Below are 19111 nucleotides of genomic sequence, written 5' to 3' on the forward strand. Positions count from 1 at the left end.
AGCCTCAGGTGGATCAGGACAAGATTCAGCCCCCTGAACAGCTTTCACAAGCGCTGCAGAGGCTGCTGTGCGGGGGAGGCGCTCCCTTTCTTGAATGTATGGGGTTACAAGTGCCTTTCCCAGCTGCTCCAGGAACACCCTCCTCTTGTTTCCACTTATCAGGCATCCAGGTAGGGTTGATATTGTTCCATATCACGAAGGCATTGTATGAGGACATATTAATGATGTTATGGAAGATGACAGGGGCCAGCGGGCAGTCATCCTCCTGCAGCTGTAAGTTCCAATCACCTTGTCCAGGTTGTCCACACCTCCTTTGTTGTGGTTGTAGTCCAGGAAGATGGCTGGCTTCCTGTCCTCATGATCACTGATCTCAACCGCTTTGTGCAGTGTGTTGAGGAGGACCACATTCTTGTTCCTCTTTGGGAGGTAAGAAACTAGAGTGGTGGTGGGGGTGAAGGCAAACTCTGAGAAGGCCTCTCTCCCCCTTGTTGTGAGGAGTGCAGGGGGGAGCTCAGGCTTGTTATTTCTAACTGTGCCAACCATGGTGATCTTCCTCTTCAGAAGCTGCTGGCTGAGTTCAATCAGTAGCACACATAATCTCAAATTCTCATTGCGTGTGTGTGTGTCTTTGTGGTGTGTAAATTATTTTATAACTGCTGGGTCAAAAATGACCCTAAGACAATCTTTGTACCCTGGTGGTGTACAGCTTTCATGGAAATATGAACAAAGGTGATGTTTCACTTTTTCTAATGTTGGGGTCACTCTAGGAAAAGTAATCAAATTTCAAGTTGAAAAAATATAATTTAGGGGGGTTTCTCTGCTGTTAAACATAGTGGCAGGTCATTTTTGACCCATAAGACAACACAAGGGTTAAGTAGTACATAAAAGTATTTTTACTTAAGTACTTTACACAACTGGTCAACTGTAGAGGTGCCCATGTTGCTGGGGATCGGAATTGTCCGGTGAGAGAGAGGCAGGTTGAGGTGGCCTGAATCAGAATAGTGCAGAAGTTGTCATATGCTGAGGTGGTGTAGAAAGTAGAGGAGAATGGGTCAAGGGTGAGGGATCCTGAGAGGATCCCTGTGAGTAGTAGATGGAGGGAGGCCAATGAGTGATATACACTACCGTTCAAGAGTTTGGGGTCACTTAGAAATGTCCTTGTTTTTGAAAGAATAGCACATTTTTTGTCCATTAAAAGAACATTAAATTGATCAGAAATACAGTGTAGACATTGCTAATGTTGTAAATGACTATTGTAGCTGGAAACGGCAGATTTTTATTGGAATATCTACATTACATAGGTGTACAGAGGCCCATTATCAGCAACTATCACTCCTGTGTTCCAATGGCACATTGTGTTAGCTAATCCAAGTTTATCATTTTAAATGGCTAATTGATTATTAGAAAACCCTTTTGCAGTTTCGTTAGCACAGCTGAAAACTGTTGTCCTGATTAAAGAAGCAATAAAACTCGCCTTTTTGAGTTCTATTACAGGCTCAAAATGGCCAGAAACAAATAACTTTCTTCTGAAACTCGTCAGTCTATTCTTGTTCTGAGAAATGAAGGCTATTCCATGTGAGAAATTACCAAGAAACTGAAGATCTCTTACAACGCTGCGTACTACTCCCTTCACAGAACAGCGCAAGCTGTCTCTAACCAGAATAGAAAGAGGAGTGGGAGGCCCCGGTGCACAACTGAGCAAGAGGACAAGTACATTAGAGTGTCTAGTTTGAGAAACAGACTGGTGTTTTGCGAGTACTATGTAATGAAGCTGCCAGTTGAAGACTTGTGAGGCGTCTGTTTCACAAACTAGACACTGTTGTCCTGCATATCTAATGTGTTTCCTTGTGTCTATAGTCAGGTACTTACAATTATTGTATTTTGTACTATTCTTCTAATTGTTACGATGTTTGATTACAAAATACCCAGTCTGATATTGACATGCAAGCGACAAATCACAAATCTACAGCMATCAACATATTGTTGTCCTGCACATCTGTGCTTTTACATGTGTGTACATGGCAGGCTCCAGCCGGGTTCTCAACTTACTGTTGAGAGTTAGAATAATAGAATACACAAGGTGCAATTTCGAGATGTGGTTTTGCATCAGCAGTTTTTCTCTTGTTATGTCAGTCACTGACAGTCATTCAATTAGCCATGTTAGCTAACAATTTTTGTATTGGTAAGTTAGTCTAGCCAGCAATCTAAACTATACTGACCGGGCAGGTGCCCAGGGGGCCTGACCTCCAGGGGAACCCCACTGATTTTGTTAGTCACTCACTTAGATATCACTAACATGGAACAAATCTTGGCAAAATGTGTAGAATTGCAGGAAAGTTTGCTTAAAACTGCAAAATGTTATCTACTTTCCGTGGCAAAATTTGTAGAATAGCAGGAAATTCACTTTAAAACGTCTCTCCACCGTCAATAGGGTGTTTTGCCCACGAGGTGGGCTGGCCCTGTGTGTATGTGTACGTGCATGTGGCGTTCATGCTTGAGTGTGTGTGTACGCGCCCACCAATGTTTGTCACCGTCCTGACCTTCACGTGAAACCCAATCTGGAAATGAACTGGATGGGTCCATGTCTAAAAACGCTGATAATGGGGAACGCTGGCTGTGCGTCTTATTAAATTGATTAGCCATAACTCATTGTTGTAAGGTTCTGCTTTTCTTTTCTTAGTCAACCTTGTGTTCTTTTTCTTTGTGTTCTTGAACGTAGCCCTGTTTCTTTGTGTTCTGGAACGTAGCCCTATCTTTCATTTTTGTTGATTGATTTCACCTGTGTTCATTTCTCACCTGGTCTCATCATCTCCCTATTTAGTTCAGTTCTTTCTGTTTGTATGGTTGTGAGGTATTGTTTGTTTTGACTGCCTACCTGTGTTTGACCATTGCCTGCCTGTGACCACGATTCCTACCTTCTGTGAAGGCTTAATAAACATATGCTGTGCTCTGTGTGTGAATCTCCACCTTTTTCCCCCTGACTATTCATTACAATTGTATTGCAGTACAATGCTCGCTGGGGCATTTTGTGAATATGCAGAGCTTTATTCTGCCACAGGGATAGCAAACACTTGTCAGCTTATTATTGAGGATCATTCTTTAAAACCACTTAATTAGAATACATCACCTGTCTACAGTTACAAGACCCCTCAAATTGACTGGCACATACATCCCAGAGGAATATTATGCGAAACCAAAGCCAATTACAATTAATATTCTCAGACAGCCTGCAACAAGACGGCACCAGTGGTATAGTTAAGCAATAAGGACCGAGGTGGTGTGGTGCCAGGAGTGCCTGGATATAGCCATTAGCTGTGGTACATTGGCCATATACCACAAACCCCCGAGGTAGAATAGAGTAATGACTGACATTGCTAAATGATATTAAACAGCTTTTTAATACATATCATAACCAAATGTAGCCTATTAAAAGCTGCATATAGAGAGAAAGAATAACCCAATGCATTTAAAAACTACACTATTTGGGCCAGTGTTTTACCTGACTAGGTCATGAGATCAGGAAAAACTCCAGGCCCCAGAAAAGACAAGTGCGAATTTTGCTACACAGCTTTTGAACCTTGTGCGACCTCTGAGTTGAAGGGGGTCTACATGTGTGTGCGCTGTGTTAGTGTGTGTGTCTGCATATGTATGGCGTGCATGCGTGGTGTGTGCCTTAACATGCCTGTGTGTGTGTGGAGTGCGTTTACTCACTGTTGAGTAACTGTTGGTGTTGAAGTTGTGGAACAGGCCCATGCTGTGTTGTGGTGGAGCTGTGTCCATGGGGAACTGCAGGAACTGCTTCATGTCCAGCGGGGGTGGGATCACCGTGGGGGTCCTGAAGAAGGCAGGGACCACCCCTGGACGGTTCATGCTGCCTAGAGAGAGACAGAGAGAGAGAGATAGATGGTTTATTCAGAAAATATCTAAACAGTCAGTGGTCTTTTTCTGTTTCTTAATGTAACCGACTACCAGGGTTGGGTAGGTTCCTTTCTAAGTGTAATCTGTCACAGATACCAGTTACCTGTCCAAAATGGTAATCAGTAATGGAACTTTTGGATCCATCAAATGCATTTGGTGTGTCATCATTGTGGTCTCTGATTTGTGGTCAGAGTCGCTTAGGTGAAACAAACAGAATTGAATTTCATTGAGAAAACAGAAAGGTGTCATAAATGTATTTTGTTTTGTTGCAAACATACTTTCTAAATTTGAAAGTAATCTAATAGGTAATCTAGTTTTTCAAAAGTATCTGAAATCTGATAACAATATTTTGTGTGCACAATATTTGTGTGCACTGCTGTGCTGTAACATCTAATAATGTGCATTGCCATACTGCTAATCCATGAAACTCAGTTTCAGTCCCCCCCACACACACACATACACACACACATACAGTACCAGTAAAAAGTTTGGACACACCGACTCATTCAAGGGTTTTTCTTTATTTTTACTCTTTTATACATTGTAGAATAATAGTGAAGACATCAGAACTATGAAATAACACATATAGAATCATGTAGTAACCCAAAAAGTTTTAAACAAATCAAAATGTATTTTATAATTGAGATTCTTCAAACTAGCCACCCTTTGCCTTGATGGCGGCTTTGTACGCTATTGATATTCTCTCAACCAGCTTCATGAGGAATGCTTTTCCCACATATGCTGAGCACTTGTTGGATGCTTTTCCTTCACTCTGCGGTCCAACTCATCCGAAACCATCTCAATTGGGTTGAGGTCGGGTGATTGTGGAGGCCAGGTCATCTGATGCAGCACTCCATCACTCTCATTCTTGGTCAAATAGCCCTTACACAGGCTGGTGATGTGTTTTGGGTCATTGTCCTGTTGAAAAACAAATGATAATCCCACTAAGCACAAAAAAATGGGATGATGTTTCACTGCATAATGCTGTGGTATCCATGCTGGTTAAGTGTACCTTGAATTCTAAATAGATCAGACAGTGTCACCAGCAAAGCACCCCCACACCATAACACCTCCTCCTCCATGCTTCACGGTGGGAACCACACATGCGGAGATCATCCCTTCATCTACTCTGCGTCTTACAGAGACACGGTGATTGGGACCAAAAATCTCAAATTTGGACTCATCAGACCAAAGGACATATTTCCACCAGTCTAATGTCCATTGCTCGTGTTTCTTGGCCCAAGCAAGTCTCTTCTTCTCATTGGTGTCCTTTAGTAGTGGTTTCGTTGCAGCAATTTGACCATGAAGGCCTGATTCATGCAGTCATGCAGACATTTTCCGCATTGACTGACCATGTCTTAAGGTAATGGTGGACTGTTGATTCTCTTTGCTTATTTGAGCTGTTCTTGCCATAATATGGACTTGGTCTTTTACAAAGTAGGGCTATCTTCTGTATACCACCCCTACCTTGTCACAACACAACCGACTGGCTCAAACGCAGTAGGATGGAAAGATATTCCACCACAAGGCACACCTGTTAATTGAAATGCATTCCAGGTGACTACCTCATGAAGCTGGTTGAGAGAATGCCTAGAGTGTGCAAAGCTGTCATCAAGGCAAAGGGTGGCTACTTTGAAGAATCGCAAATATAAAATATATTTTCATTTGTTTAACACTTTTTTGGTTACTACGTGATTCCATATGTGTCATTTCATAGTTTTGATATCTTCACTATTATTCTACAATGTAGAAATAAAGAAAATGCCTTGAATGAGTAGGTGTGTCCAAACTTTTGACTGGTACTGTACACCTACACCTACAGGAAGGTATGTAAATAAGATATTTATGTATTTAATTTTCAATACATTTGCAAAATTTCTAAAAACATGTTTTCGCTTTGTCATTATGGGGTATTGTGTGTAGATGGGTTAGAATTTAATCTATGTTGAATTCAGGCTGTAACAAAACAAATGTGGAATAAATCAAGCGGAATGATTTATCCCCCCTCTCCTCAATCACTATTTTACAGCATCTCATAAGTGAGATTGAGAGAGAGGGAAAGAGGGAGAGAGAGAGAGAGAGAGAGAATGAGAAATAGATGGAGTGTGGTAGAGACTAGCTCTACACCTGACAGCCACCTCTCCTCTAATCAACCATTACCTCTGAGCCCAACTCCTCTGGGAGAGAAGAATAAACATAGACCTCCACTCTGCATCATCCATTTCCTCTCCCCTTCTCTTCTCCTGTGCTGTCTCTCTCTCTCTCTCCATCCCTCCCTCCCCTGCGTTCTCTCTGGCGATGAAGCAGTGGTGAAAGCCTGCACTTGAATAGTCTACTGTGACGGGCGGGGAGGTTAAGCTTCTTAAGCCTCACAGCTGGAGCGCTGCAGATATCAGCCTAGCTCCTCAGTATTCCTCCATCTCCCTCCATCTCTCTCTCTCTCTCTCTCTCTCTCTATCTCTCTCTCTCTCACAGGCTCTTTCTCCCTCACTCTGTGCACAGCTTTCTCCCCCCATTTCACGCTCTCTTTTTCTGCCTCTGCTTCTGTAACCTCCCCACCCTCCCTTACTTCGTCACTCTCCTGCTGGCTGTTCGTTCATCTTCCCTCTCTCTGTCTCCATCTCGCTCTCTTTATTATCTTTCATTGTAGTCTTTTTTTCTGGGTGCCAGTGTGACTGTAACTACTTAACAAATTTGCTACGTTTGGAAAACCGGTCACAAATCCAAAACATTGTAAGCAGGAGCTATTTTGGTTGTGAGTGAGGAAGTTCGTTTGAATAGGAAAGACTTGAAGAGGATCATCAATGTGCTGTCAGTATTAGAGTTAGAGACAGTGCTCTCTCTCTCTCTCTCTCTCTCTCTCTCTCTCTCTCTCTCTCTCTCACTCTCTTTCTCTCGTTCTCTCTCACTCTCTCTCTCCCTCTCTTTCTTTCTCTCCCCAGAAGCTAAAAGGCTGTCACAGCTGAAGCTCAACTGCAACCAGTCTCATCGGTGTGTGGCTGCTGGTCCTGACATGCCTCCAAGTCTCTGTAGTGATGGAGGAAAACAGAAAGAAAGATCTCCTGAAAAACAATGAAAGAAAGAAAGATGAAGAGAATGAGAGGGAGAGGGAGACAGAGAGAGCGAGAGAGTACCCTAAACTAGTCAACACAATTAGACCCAACCAAATCATGAGAAAAAAAAGATAATTGCTTGACACATTGGAAAGAATGAACAAAACAACAGAGCAAACTGGAATGGTATTTGGCCCTAAACAGAGAGTACACAGTGGCAGAATACCTGACCACTGTGACTGACGCAAAATTAAGGAAAGCTTTGACTATGTACAGACTCAGTGAGCATAGCCTTGCTATTGAGAGAGGCCGCTGTAGGCAGACCTGGCTCTCAAGAGAAGACAGACTATGTGCACACTGCCTACAAAACGAGGTGGAAACTGAGCTGCACTTCTTATCCTCCTGCCAAATGTATGACCATATTAGAGACACATATTTCCCTCAGATTACACAGACCAACAAAGAATTCAAAAACAAATCCAATTTTGATAAACTCCCATATCTAGTGGGTGAAATACCACAGTGTGCCATCACAGGAGCAAGATTTGTGACCTGTTGCCACAAGACAAGGGCAACCAGTGAAGAACTAACACCATTGTAAATACTTATTTTACCTTTTGTACTTGAACTATTTGCACATCATTACAACACTGTGCATGGCCATAATATGACATTTGAAATGTCTCTATTCCTTTGAAACTTTTGTGAGTGTAATGTTTACTGTTCATTTTTGATTGTTTATTTCACTTTTGTTTATTATCTATTTCAGAGAGAGAGAGAGAGAGAGAAGCATTGGAGGGGTGGGGGTGGAAGAGGGAGGTAGTGTTGTTGGGGGGAGGTTGGCTGAGGGTTTAAATATCCTTATAACACGTCAGGAATCCTGCAGCTCACATGATGGTCATAATCACCTCTCCTAAACCGACTTCAGTCAGGACTCGTTTCAAAACCACCTTTAACTGCGCACTTACCGTAAACACCACAATTCTCACAGTGGGAAGTGGCTGAATGACAGAAATTAAAATGTAGGACAGAAGGAGATGAGGAAGAAAGAGGGGGCGATGTAAGGAGGAATTACATGATCAAATAATTGTTGGATGAAATTACTTCCGCTATTAAGAAACTAAAAACCCCTGTTAGAAACTCTGCTAGAAACTATTTTCTGAACTAATTTCTACTGCTTCTGCACAGTTCTGTCTCTGCATGCATTGGTTAACTACCGGTTTAGGTTACATGGAATTAATATCTATAGGTCAACGGCAGCTAACCTAGTGGTTAGAGAGACAAGCCAGCAACTGGAGGGTTGCCAGTTTGAATCCCGGGTCTGGCGAGAGAAATCTGGTGGGAAGTGAGCTGGCAACCTGCCATTGTTCTCTTGAGCAAGGCCCTTATCCCGCCACAACAACTGCTCCATTTGCTCTGTGGCAGCCCACTGATCCAACCTCTCGATCCTGTATGTCTATGGGTCTTTCGGCAGCGTTGGGATAATGTGGAAGTCAAATTTCCTTTGATGAATAAAGTGATCTTAATCAAACCATGTGCTACCATATCATGAACATACATTTACTCAAAAGACGAATTACATATACATGTAACATTACACACTATACACACATAAAAACATATTACACCCATACAGTACTAGTGCAGAAACACGTCCTAGAAGCATATAGACACATGATATCCTGCATCTGCCTGAACAGATGCGATCTTAGCCAAGCAGACAGTGGCTGGACAGCAGCACAACCTCCAATCCAGTCCTGAGTGATTTACTTTGGCATCAGATCAGTGAACACACCCAGACACACACAGACACACTCACCAGAAGAGTCTGGTGGGAGGAGCTATAGGAGTACGGGCTCATTGCAATGGCTAGAAAGGAATCATTAGAACGGTATCAACCACATCAAACATATGGAAACCACATGTTTGACTACGTTCCATTTATTCCAATCCACCCATTACAATGAGCCCATCCTTCTATAGCTCCTCTCACCAGCCTCCACTGACACACACACTCCGCCTTCTCCAGTGACGAAGTCGAGAGAGAGCATCGATCTGACATGGTCTGAAAGACACTAAAGTGTTAAATCCCTGCCAAACTCTATAAATATCCACCCCTCTCTCCTTCTCTCCTTTAAGACAGTCCTGTCTTGTCGATCCTCCCCTATTCTCTCTCCTTATTGCTTTTCTCCCCCAAATGCAAATGTTTGGCTGAGGGGAAGATCAATGGTAGCGTAATAGCTTATTGGATTGTACAGGGGTTATGAGAGAGGTGGAGGAGACATGGAGATAGAGAAGGAGAAAGAAGGAGATCGAGGGAGAGAGAGACGTGCAAGAATAGAGAGACTGAGTGAGTGAGACTGAAACAGAGAGAAAGTCTGACTAGGTTGACATGCAGATTGATATCTTTTCTTCTTCATCTCTACTTTCTCCCCACGAATATCATCATGTTATAATGGAATAATGAGTTGACAAGTTGATGAAGGCAATGACCGTCTGTTCAAGATACAGTATTGTTGTACTGTAACACAACTAAGGTGATTTGACAATTTACACTTTCATTTGACAAATGGACACTTTTACTTTTCGTCTGTAAACAACAGCTGAGCTGACACTGAATACGTGATCATGTTAAACTCCCTCGAGAAGTGTCCCCCCGCAGGACGAATTTGGCCCACAGCAGATTTTATTTGGCCCACAGGTTTTTGGGTGAGGGGGACATAAAAGACTGTAAAAACACCAGCAAATCAGCTCAGATTAATTTTAGTTATGGATATCTGTTCCAAAGTATTTCCATGCATAATAGAGAGATATACGTGATCATTTACTGTACAAAGGTAAGCAAGGTTTGAAATGATTACAGTTTAGTCAAATATTATATCTGTTTGTTCTTCTTGTGGTCATTTTAGAGTCTACAAATGATTTGTAATTATGTTCTGGCCCCCTAACCATCCGCTCAATAAAAAATCGTCCCACGGCTGGATCTAGTTGATGATCCCTGCGCTAGAGTCTAAGGACCTGAGGTTGGGTTTCTACTAAGCTAACATATGGAATTGATTTAAGAAAGTCATACCAAGGATGCATTTAAGGACACCTGTAGGTATCCCAAAATATATTTTAAAAGTATTTGAGGAAACATTGAATTTGGCCTTACTGCTATTAGCAACTAGAAATGCATTGAATAACATATTCATACCTGGCAAAGATATGTATCAAAAGACATTGTGTCAAGGTCAAAAATGTTTCAAAAGAAAGTATGTTTTGGTGTTTGCCCTATAGGCCTATCTGAGCGATATAAAAATATACTGCATTTTACACCTTTTATTTTGGCACTAAAGTACAGTGCATTTCGGAAAGTATTCAGACCCCTTGACTTTTTCCACATTTTGTTACGTTACAGCCTTAATCTAAAATGGAGTAAAAAAAACGAATCCTCATCAATCTACACACAATACCCCCTAATGAAAAAGAAAAAACAGGGTTTTCGAATATCTTGCAAATGTATTTTTTTTAAATACCGGAAATATCACATTTACATAAGTATTCAGAGCCTTTACTCAGTACTTTGTTGAAGAACATTTGGCAGCGATTACAGCCTCGAGTATTCTTGGGTAAGATGCTACAAGGTTGGCACACCTTTATTTGGGAAATTTCTCCCATTCTTCTCTGCAGATCCTCTAAAACTCTGTCAGGTTGGATGGGGAGCGTCGCTGCACAGATACTTTCAGGTCTCTCCAGAGATGTTCGGTCAGGTTCAAGTCCGGGCTCTGGTTGGGCCACTCAAGGACATTCAGAGACTTGTCCCGAAGCCACTCCTGCATTGTCTTGGCTGTGTGCTGAGGGTCATTGTCCTGTTGGAAGGGGAACCTTCGCCCCAGTCTGAGGTCATGAGCGCCCTGGAGCAGGTTTTCATCAAGGATCTCTTTGTACTTTGCTCTGTTCATCTTTCCCTYGATCCTGTCTAGTCCCTGCCACTGCAAAACATCCCCACACCATGATTCTGCCACCATCATGCCTCACAGTAGGCATGGTTACAGAGTCTTTAGGTGCCTTTTGGCAAACTCCAAGCAGGCTGTCATGTGCCTTTTACTGAGGAATGACTTCCGTCTGGCCACTCTACCGTAAGGCCTGATTGGTGGATCGCTGCAGAGATGGTTGTCCTTCTGGAAGGTTCTCCAATCTCCACAGAGGAACTCTGGAGCTCTGTCAGAGTGACCATTGGGTTCTTGGTAACCTCCCTGATTAATGTCATTCTCCCCCGATTGTTCAGTTTGGCCAGGCGGCCAGCTCTAGGAAAGGTCTTGGTGCTTCCAAACTTCTTCCATTAAGAATGCTGTAGACCACTGTGTTCTTGGGGAGTTTCAATACTGCAGGAATGTTCAGGTACCCTTCCCCAGATCTGTGCCTCGACCCTTCCCCCAATCCTGTCTCAGAGCTCTACGGACAATTCCTTCTACCTCATGGCTTGGTTATTGCTCTGACATGCATTGTCAACTGTGGGACCATATATAGACAGGTGTGTGCCTTTCCAAATCATGTCTAATCAATCGAATTTACCACAGGTGGACTCCAATCAAGTTGTAAAAACTTCTCAAGGATGATCAATGGAAACAGGATGCACCTGAGCTCAATTTCGAGTCTCATAGCAAAGGGTCTGAATAAATAAATAAGGTATTTCTGTTTTTATTCTTTATATTGTGGGTATTGTGTTCAGATTGATGAGAAAAAATAATTATTTAATACATTTTAAAATAAAGCTGTAACGTTACAAAATGTGGAAAAAGTCAAYGAGTCTGAATACTTCCCAAATGCACGGTACTTCCATACTTCTATTAATTTGTAAACTGGTACCGGGTTACCTTCAGACGAGTCCCATGATGCTTGTGGGGGATGTAGAGCAAAACAACTKACATGTACATCTTCGTGAGAGTCTCACCTTCTGATCATATTAGTTTGTAGCCCAAACCATTCAGACTCTACAGACAGAAGTAGACCGATCAGCGGTACCGCCTTCAGACGTGTCCCGTAAAGCTTGTCAGTGTCGTAGAGCAAAACAATCAACATTTACAGTGCCAGTCAAAAGTTTGGACACACCTACTCATTCAAGGGTTTTTCTTTATTTTCACTATTTTCTACATTGTAGAATAATAGTGAAAACATCAAGACTATGAAATAACACATATGGAATCATGTAGTAACCAACAAAGTGTTAAACAAATCAAAATATATTTTATATTTGAGATGCTTCAAAGTAGCCACCCTTTGCCTTGATGACAGCTTTTCACACTCTTGGCATTCTCTCAACCAGCTTCATGAGGTAGTCACCTGGAATGAATTTCAGTTAACAGGTGTGCCTTCTTAAAAGTAAATTTATGGAATTTCTTTCCTTCTTAAGCCAATCAGTTGTGTTGTGAGAAGGTAGGGTGCTATACAGAAGATAGCTGTCACGTTCTGACCTTTATTTCCTTTGTTTTGTCTTTATTTAGTATGGTCAGGGCGTGAGTTGGGGTGGGCAGTCTATGTTTGTATTTCTATGTTTTGCTATTTCTGTGTTTGGCCTGATATGGTTCTCAATCAGAGGCAGSTGTYWWKYGTTGTCYCTGATTGGGAACCATATTTAGGTAGCCTGTTTTGTGTTGGGTTTTGTGGGTGGTTGTTTTCAGTCTTTGTGTGTCTGCACCAGATAGAACTGTTTCGGTTGTCACTTTTGTTGTTTTGTATTTTGAGTGTTCACCTTTATTAAAAACAAGATGAACAATTACCACGCTGTGCATTGGTCCTCCGATCCTTCTAACTTATCCTCCTCAGACGAGGAAGACGACAGCCGTTACAATAGCCGTATTTGGTAAAAGACCAAGTCCATATTATGGCAAGAACAGCTCAAATAAGCAAAGAGAAACGACAGTCCATCATTACTTTAGGACATGAAGGTCAGGCAAGTGCAGTCTCAAAAACCATCAAGCGCCATGATGAAATTGGCTCTCTTGAGGAAAGGAAGACCCAGAGTTATCTCTGCTGCAGAGGATACGTTTATTAGAGTTACCAGCCTCACAAATTGCAGCCCAAATAAATGCTTCACAGAGTTCAAGTAACAGACACATCTCAACATCAACTGTTCAGAGGAGACTGCTTGAATCAGGCCTTCATGGTCGAATTGCTGCAACGAAACCACTACTAAAGGACACCAATAAGAAGAAGAGACTTGCTTGGAACAAGAAACACGAGCAATGGATATTAGACCGGTGGAAATCTGTCCTTTGGTCTGATTAGTCCAAATGTGAGATGATCAGATGAAGATGAACAGATGATCTCCGCATGTTTGGTTCCCACGTGAAGCATGGAGGAGGTGTGATGGTGCTTTACTGGTGACACTGTCTGTGATTTATTTAGAATACAAGGCATACTTAACGGGCATGGATACCACAGCATTCTGCAGCGATAAGCCATCCCATCTGGTTTGCTCTTAGTGGGACTACCATTTGTTTTTCAACAGAACAATGACCCAACACACCTCCCGGCTGTGTAAAGGCTATTTGACCAAGAAACAGTGATGGAGTGCTGTGTCAGATGACCTGGCCTCCACAATCACCCGACCTCAACCCAATTGAGATTGTTTGGGATGAGTTGGACCGCAGAATGAAGGAAAAGTAGCCAACAAGTGCTCAGCATATGTGGGAACTCATTCAAGACTGTTGGAAAAGCATTTCAGGTGAAGCTGGGTGAGAGAATGCCAAGAGTGTGCAAAGCTGTCATCAAGGCAAAGGGTGGCCACTTTGAAGAATCTAAAATATACCGTAATTTCCGGACTATTAAGCGCACCTGAATATAAGCCGCACCCACTGAATTTTTAAATAATATGTATTTTGTACATAAATAAGCTGCACATGTCTATAAGCCGCAGGTGCCTACCGGTACATTGAAACAAATGAACTTTGCGTTTTTTCATGCCCAGTTGTTTTCAGCGTGACGGATGATTCGCCTTTCCTGTTGACAGTCCGAGTGAGAGGCAGGTCAAATGTCAGAGGAACCTCATTCATATTTATGATGTCGTGCGGGCCGATGGAATGCTCCGCTATCTTTGCATCAGTGAATTTGCGGAAGTTTGAAACTTTTTCCTCGTAGTCGGGAGGGAGCTGCTGACACAGACTCGTCYGTACCCTGATGGACAGGCCTTTACRTCTCATAAATCTTAGACACCACGATGGTCCACCTCTAAAATCCTAGAACTTCATTGCGGTGGCGATTGTTTTGGCTTTCAGTCGGATCTGCACAGTTGAAACACCTCGGCCGTCTGCTCTCTGTGTGTTGACCCAGTCTTCAAGCTCATTTTCTAGTTCGGGCCATCTGCCCGTTTCTTCCCTCTGAAAGCTTTCGTTGTCTTTTTGCAGCTGAGTCAGTTCCTCACGCTCTGTTTCCAACGTCTTATCATCGACTAATAATGACTACTATGCAACAACTAGCATGGGTTGCTAATCATGACTACTGACGCAAACAACTAGCACGAGTTGCTAATGACTATTGGCGCCCAAATAGCATGGGTTGCTAATATTACTACTGATGCAACAACAGCATGGGTTGCAACATGACTTCACTGATGCAACAACTAGCATGGTTGCTAATATGACTACTGATGCAAAAACTAGCATGGGTGCTAACATGAAATACTGATGCAACAACTAGACGGTTGCTAATTATGATACTGACGCAACAACTAGCACGGGTTGCTAATATGACTACTGATGCAACAACTAGCACGGGTTGCTAATATCACTATTGGCGCACCAACTAGCATGCGTCTCTAATATTACTCACTGATGTGCAACAACTAGCATTGGGTTGCCTAACCATGACTACTGAATGCAACCAACTAGCATGGGTTGCTTATAATATTGAGCTATTCATGCAACAACTAGCGTGGGTTGTAAAATGACACTGACTGCAACAACTAGCATGGGTTGCTAATATGGACTTACTGATGTAACAACTAGCATGGGTTTGCTAAGATGATATTGTGCTTTTGGCTAACGGACCAAAAGCATACCACCCTGATACCACTGCTGGCTTGCTTCTGAGCTAAGCAGGGTTGGTCTGGTCAGTCCCTGGATGGGAGACCAGGTGCTGCTGGAAGTGGTGTTTGGAGGGGCAGTAGGAGCACTCTTTCCTCTGGTCTTAAACAAAATATCCCAATGCCCAGGGCAGTGATTGGGAACTGCTCTGTGTAGGGTTGCCGTCTTTCGGATGGGACGTTAAACGGGTGTCCTGACTCTCTGAGGTCATTAAAGATCCCATGGCACTTATCGTAAGAGTAGGGTGTTAACCGGTGTCCTGGCTAATTCCAATCTGGCCCTCAACAATCACGGTCACCTAAAATCCAGTTTACAATTGGCTCTTTCATCCCTCCTCTCCCTGTAACTATTCCCAGGTCGTTTGCTGCAAATGAGACGTGTTCTCAGTCAACTTTACCTGGTAAAATAACGGTAAAATAAAAAAATAAAAAATAAACAACGAAAGAAAGTTGTTAGAACATGAGATAAACGCTGGTTTCAATGGCATATGAGAAGTGTTTACAAAATTATTCCGTCAACATTTCTATGGTCAGATTTTTTGGCTAGGCTACTTTTAAACAGGTAAGACATGATTCATAAAATGACAAAAACATCCAGGTTTAAACAATTACGTTTATGGCTAAAAACATACTAGAACAAAAATATAAAAACGCCTCTGCCCAGTCATGTGAAATTCATTATGGCCTAACGAATTTATTTCTAGTTCGGGCCATCTGCTTTTCTTCCCTCTGAAAGCTTTTGTTGTCTTTTTGCACTGAGTCAGTTCCTCACRCTGCTGTTTCCAACGTCTTATCATCGACTCATTAAGGCCAAGCTCCCGTGCAGCAGCTCTATTTCCTTTTCCAACAGCCAGATCGATCGCCTTCAAATTGAAAGCTGCATCATATGCATTTCTCTGTGTCTTTGCCATGATGAGGGTGACAAAATGACTACCGTAATCAGAATGAAGGGAAGTTTGAGCGCGCTCGATTTACGTCACATTATGTGACGGTGCTCAGTTTTTTGGCGGCATGAAACTTGTGAAAAAAATCCATAAATTAGCCGCGTCATTGTATAAGCCGCGAGGTTCAAAGCGTGGGACAAAGTAGCGGCTTATTGTCCGGAAATTACGGTACTTTGATTTCTTTAACACTTTTTTGGTTACTATATGATTCCATATGTGTTATTTCATAGTTTTGATGTCTTCGTTACTATTCTACAATGTAGAAAATAGTGAAAATTAAGAAAGAAAAACCCTTGAATGAGTAAATGTGTCCAAACTTTTGACTGGTGCTGTTCGTGTACATTAGAGTCTCACCTTTCGATGGTGGGGTCATATTTGGATGCTACAGACGTTTTCATGAGAAGACCAATTTTCGGGATGTCTTGGTCTGAAGGCTGAAGACAGATTTTGATAATGCTAATAAAATGTTGGTGCTGGCACAGACATTGATTCTAGGGGGATAATTCTTAATATCCACTGTGCTGACTCACAGATGACAGACACTTGACACAACTACTCACAGTGACAGACTGACAGATGGCCTTGGGATGCCTCATAGAGTTGTTAAAATATACTGTAAATTATGATTTTTTACATACAGAAATGATATACAAATAAAAAAATATTATAGGATTGCTGCCTTACTACTTTAGTGTAATGGTTATGTAGATGTACTGTATCTCATTCGATCTTGACACAATGTCTGACCTCCATGAATTCCCAGTCTCCCCCAACAGTCTAGCAAGAGCACATGGCTCACAGACACTCATGAACACACACACATATACACACACGTTGGTTTTACTGTTCAAGTGAGGACCATAAAATGTATTCCCATTCAAAATCTGATTTTTCCTAACCCCTAACTCTAAACCTAACCCTAGCCCTAACCCTTAACCTAACTCTAAAACTAAACCTAACCCTAACTCCATACCCTAATCCTAACCCCTAACCCTAACTCCTAACCCTAACCCTTAACCTAACTCTAAAACTAAACCTAGCCCTAACTCCTAACCCTTAACCTAACTTTAAAAAACTAAACCTAATCCCAACGCTAACTCTAGTTGTCAACCTAAACCTAACCCCTAATCATAAAAAACTTTTGGGGACCAGTCAAATCCCCAGTATTATTTTGTTTTACTATCCTTGTTAGTCATCAATCACAATGCCTTCAGTGAAACACCGCCTGCCCATCATCATCACAATCCCTTAGTAGACCCGCCTGCATAAGTATATCAATGCCTCAGTAGAACACCCGCCTGCACCATATCATCACAATGCCCTCAGTAGAACCCCGCCCTGCACCATCCTCATCACAATGCCTTCAGTAGAACACCGCCCTGCATCATCATCACAAATGCCTCAGTAGAACACCGCCCTGCACCATCATCATCACAATGCCCTCAGTAGAACACGCCCTGCACCATAATCATACAATGCCTTCAGTAGAACACCGCCTGCACTCATCATCACAATGCTTCAGTAGAACACCGCCCTGCACATCATCATCACAATGCCTTCAGTAGAAACCCCTGCCCATCATCATCACAATGCCTCAGTAGAACACCGCCCTGCACCATCATCAATGCTTTCAGTAAACACCGCCTGCATCATCATATCACAATGCCTTCATAGAACACTGCCCTGCACCATCATCATCACAATGCCTTCAGTAGAACAGCCTGCACCATCATCATCAACAATGCTTCAGTAGAACACTGCCTGCAGCCATCATCATACAATGCCTTCAGTAGAACACCGCCTGCACCATCATCATCACAATCTTCAGTAGAACACCGCCTGCACCATCATCATCACAATCCTTCAGTAGAACCACCGCCCTGCACCATCATCATCACAATGCTTTCAGTAGAACAGCCCTGCACCATCATCATCACAATGCCTTCAGTAGAACACGCTGCACCATCATCATCACAATGCCTTCAGTAGAAACGCCTGCACCATCATCATCACAATGCCCTCAGTAGAACACCGCCTGCACCATCATCACAATGCCTCAGTAGCCTAACAACACATCTAATCAGCCAATTCTGTCATGTGTGTGTGTGTGTGTGTGTGTGTGTGTGTGTGTGTGTGTGTGTGTGTGTGTGTGTGTGTGTGGTGTGTGTGTGTGTGTGTGTGTGTGTGTGTGTGTGTGTGTGTGTGTGTGTGTTGTTTCAGTATGCTATGTTAGATAAAGAATAAAAGAAGACACAAATGTCAGTATTGTACAAGTCCCTACTGCGTGGTCCGGGGAACTCAGTTAGTGATTACCTATCAACTCTGTAGCGTGGTTGTGTGTGTGTGTGTGTGTGGTGTGTGTGTGTGTGTGGTGTGTTGGTGTGTGTGTGTGTGTGTTGTGTGTGTGTGTGTTGTGTGTGTGTGTGTGTGTGTGTGTGTGTGTGGTGTGTGTGTGTGTGTGTGTGCATGGGCGTGTGTGTGTGTGTGTGCGCGTGCGTGCATGGGTGTGTGTGTATGTGCGTGCGTCATGGGTGTGTGTGTGCATGTGTGTGAGAGACAGATAGATGTGTGTTTGAGTACTCTGTACATGTGTAGTGTACGGTACTGAATGTGTGTATAACATTTCATTCATTAATTAAGACTGAATGAAATGTATAACTGCCGAGAGTCTGATGCGGCAGGGAGAGAGTATAGTTGTGTTCAACTACTGCACAGTGAAAGCTAGCAGACACGCACGCAACACAACACCACACCACACACACACACACAACACACCACACACACACACACACACACACAACAACACACACACACACACACACACACACACCACACACAACACAACACACAAACAGCACGTAACCCAGTGCACAGTGGCGTGTATAAGTGGCAGGGAAGTCAGCGCGCGAGAGTCAAATAGAGTGTAGAATGGAGTACTTTAATTAAAGTCCAGTAATTTGCTCCATAAACTCACGGGAAAAACATAAAACAAATCTGGGTAGAGACCCGTCGCACACCTATACACAATAACACACACATTGACAACGAACAATCTCTGACAAAGACATAAAGGGAAACAGAGGTTAAATACACATAGGTTGGATGGGATTGAAAACAGGTGTGTGGGAAAG

General features: G+C 42.7%; 1 protein-coding gene across 1 annotated transcript in view; it reads right to left on the reverse strand.

Moving 5' to 3' along the window:
- Positions 1 to 19111, reverse strand: part of LOC139027411 (zinc finger protein 385A-like) — a gene marked incomplete at its 3' end in the record, with an annotated part of 61131 nt that overhangs the window by 12515 nt on the left and 29505 nt on the right. Inside the window, exon 2 of the mRNA XM_070442526.1 lies at positions 3712 to 3875. Coding sequence (XP_070298627.1) covers positions 3712 to 3875 — 164 coding nt within the window. The remainder of the gene's footprint in view (positions 1 to 3711; positions 3876 to 19111) is intronic.

The sequence above is a fragment of the Salvelinus sp. IW2-2015 genome, unplaced genomic scaffold, assembly GCF_002910315.2.
Source record: "Salvelinus sp. IW2-2015 unplaced genomic scaffold, ASM291031v2 Un_scaffold16294, whole genome shotgun sequence".
NCBI classification, from domain to species: domain Eukaryota; kingdom Metazoa; phylum Chordata; class Actinopteri; order Salmoniformes; family Salmonidae; genus Salvelinus; species Salvelinus sp. IW2-2015.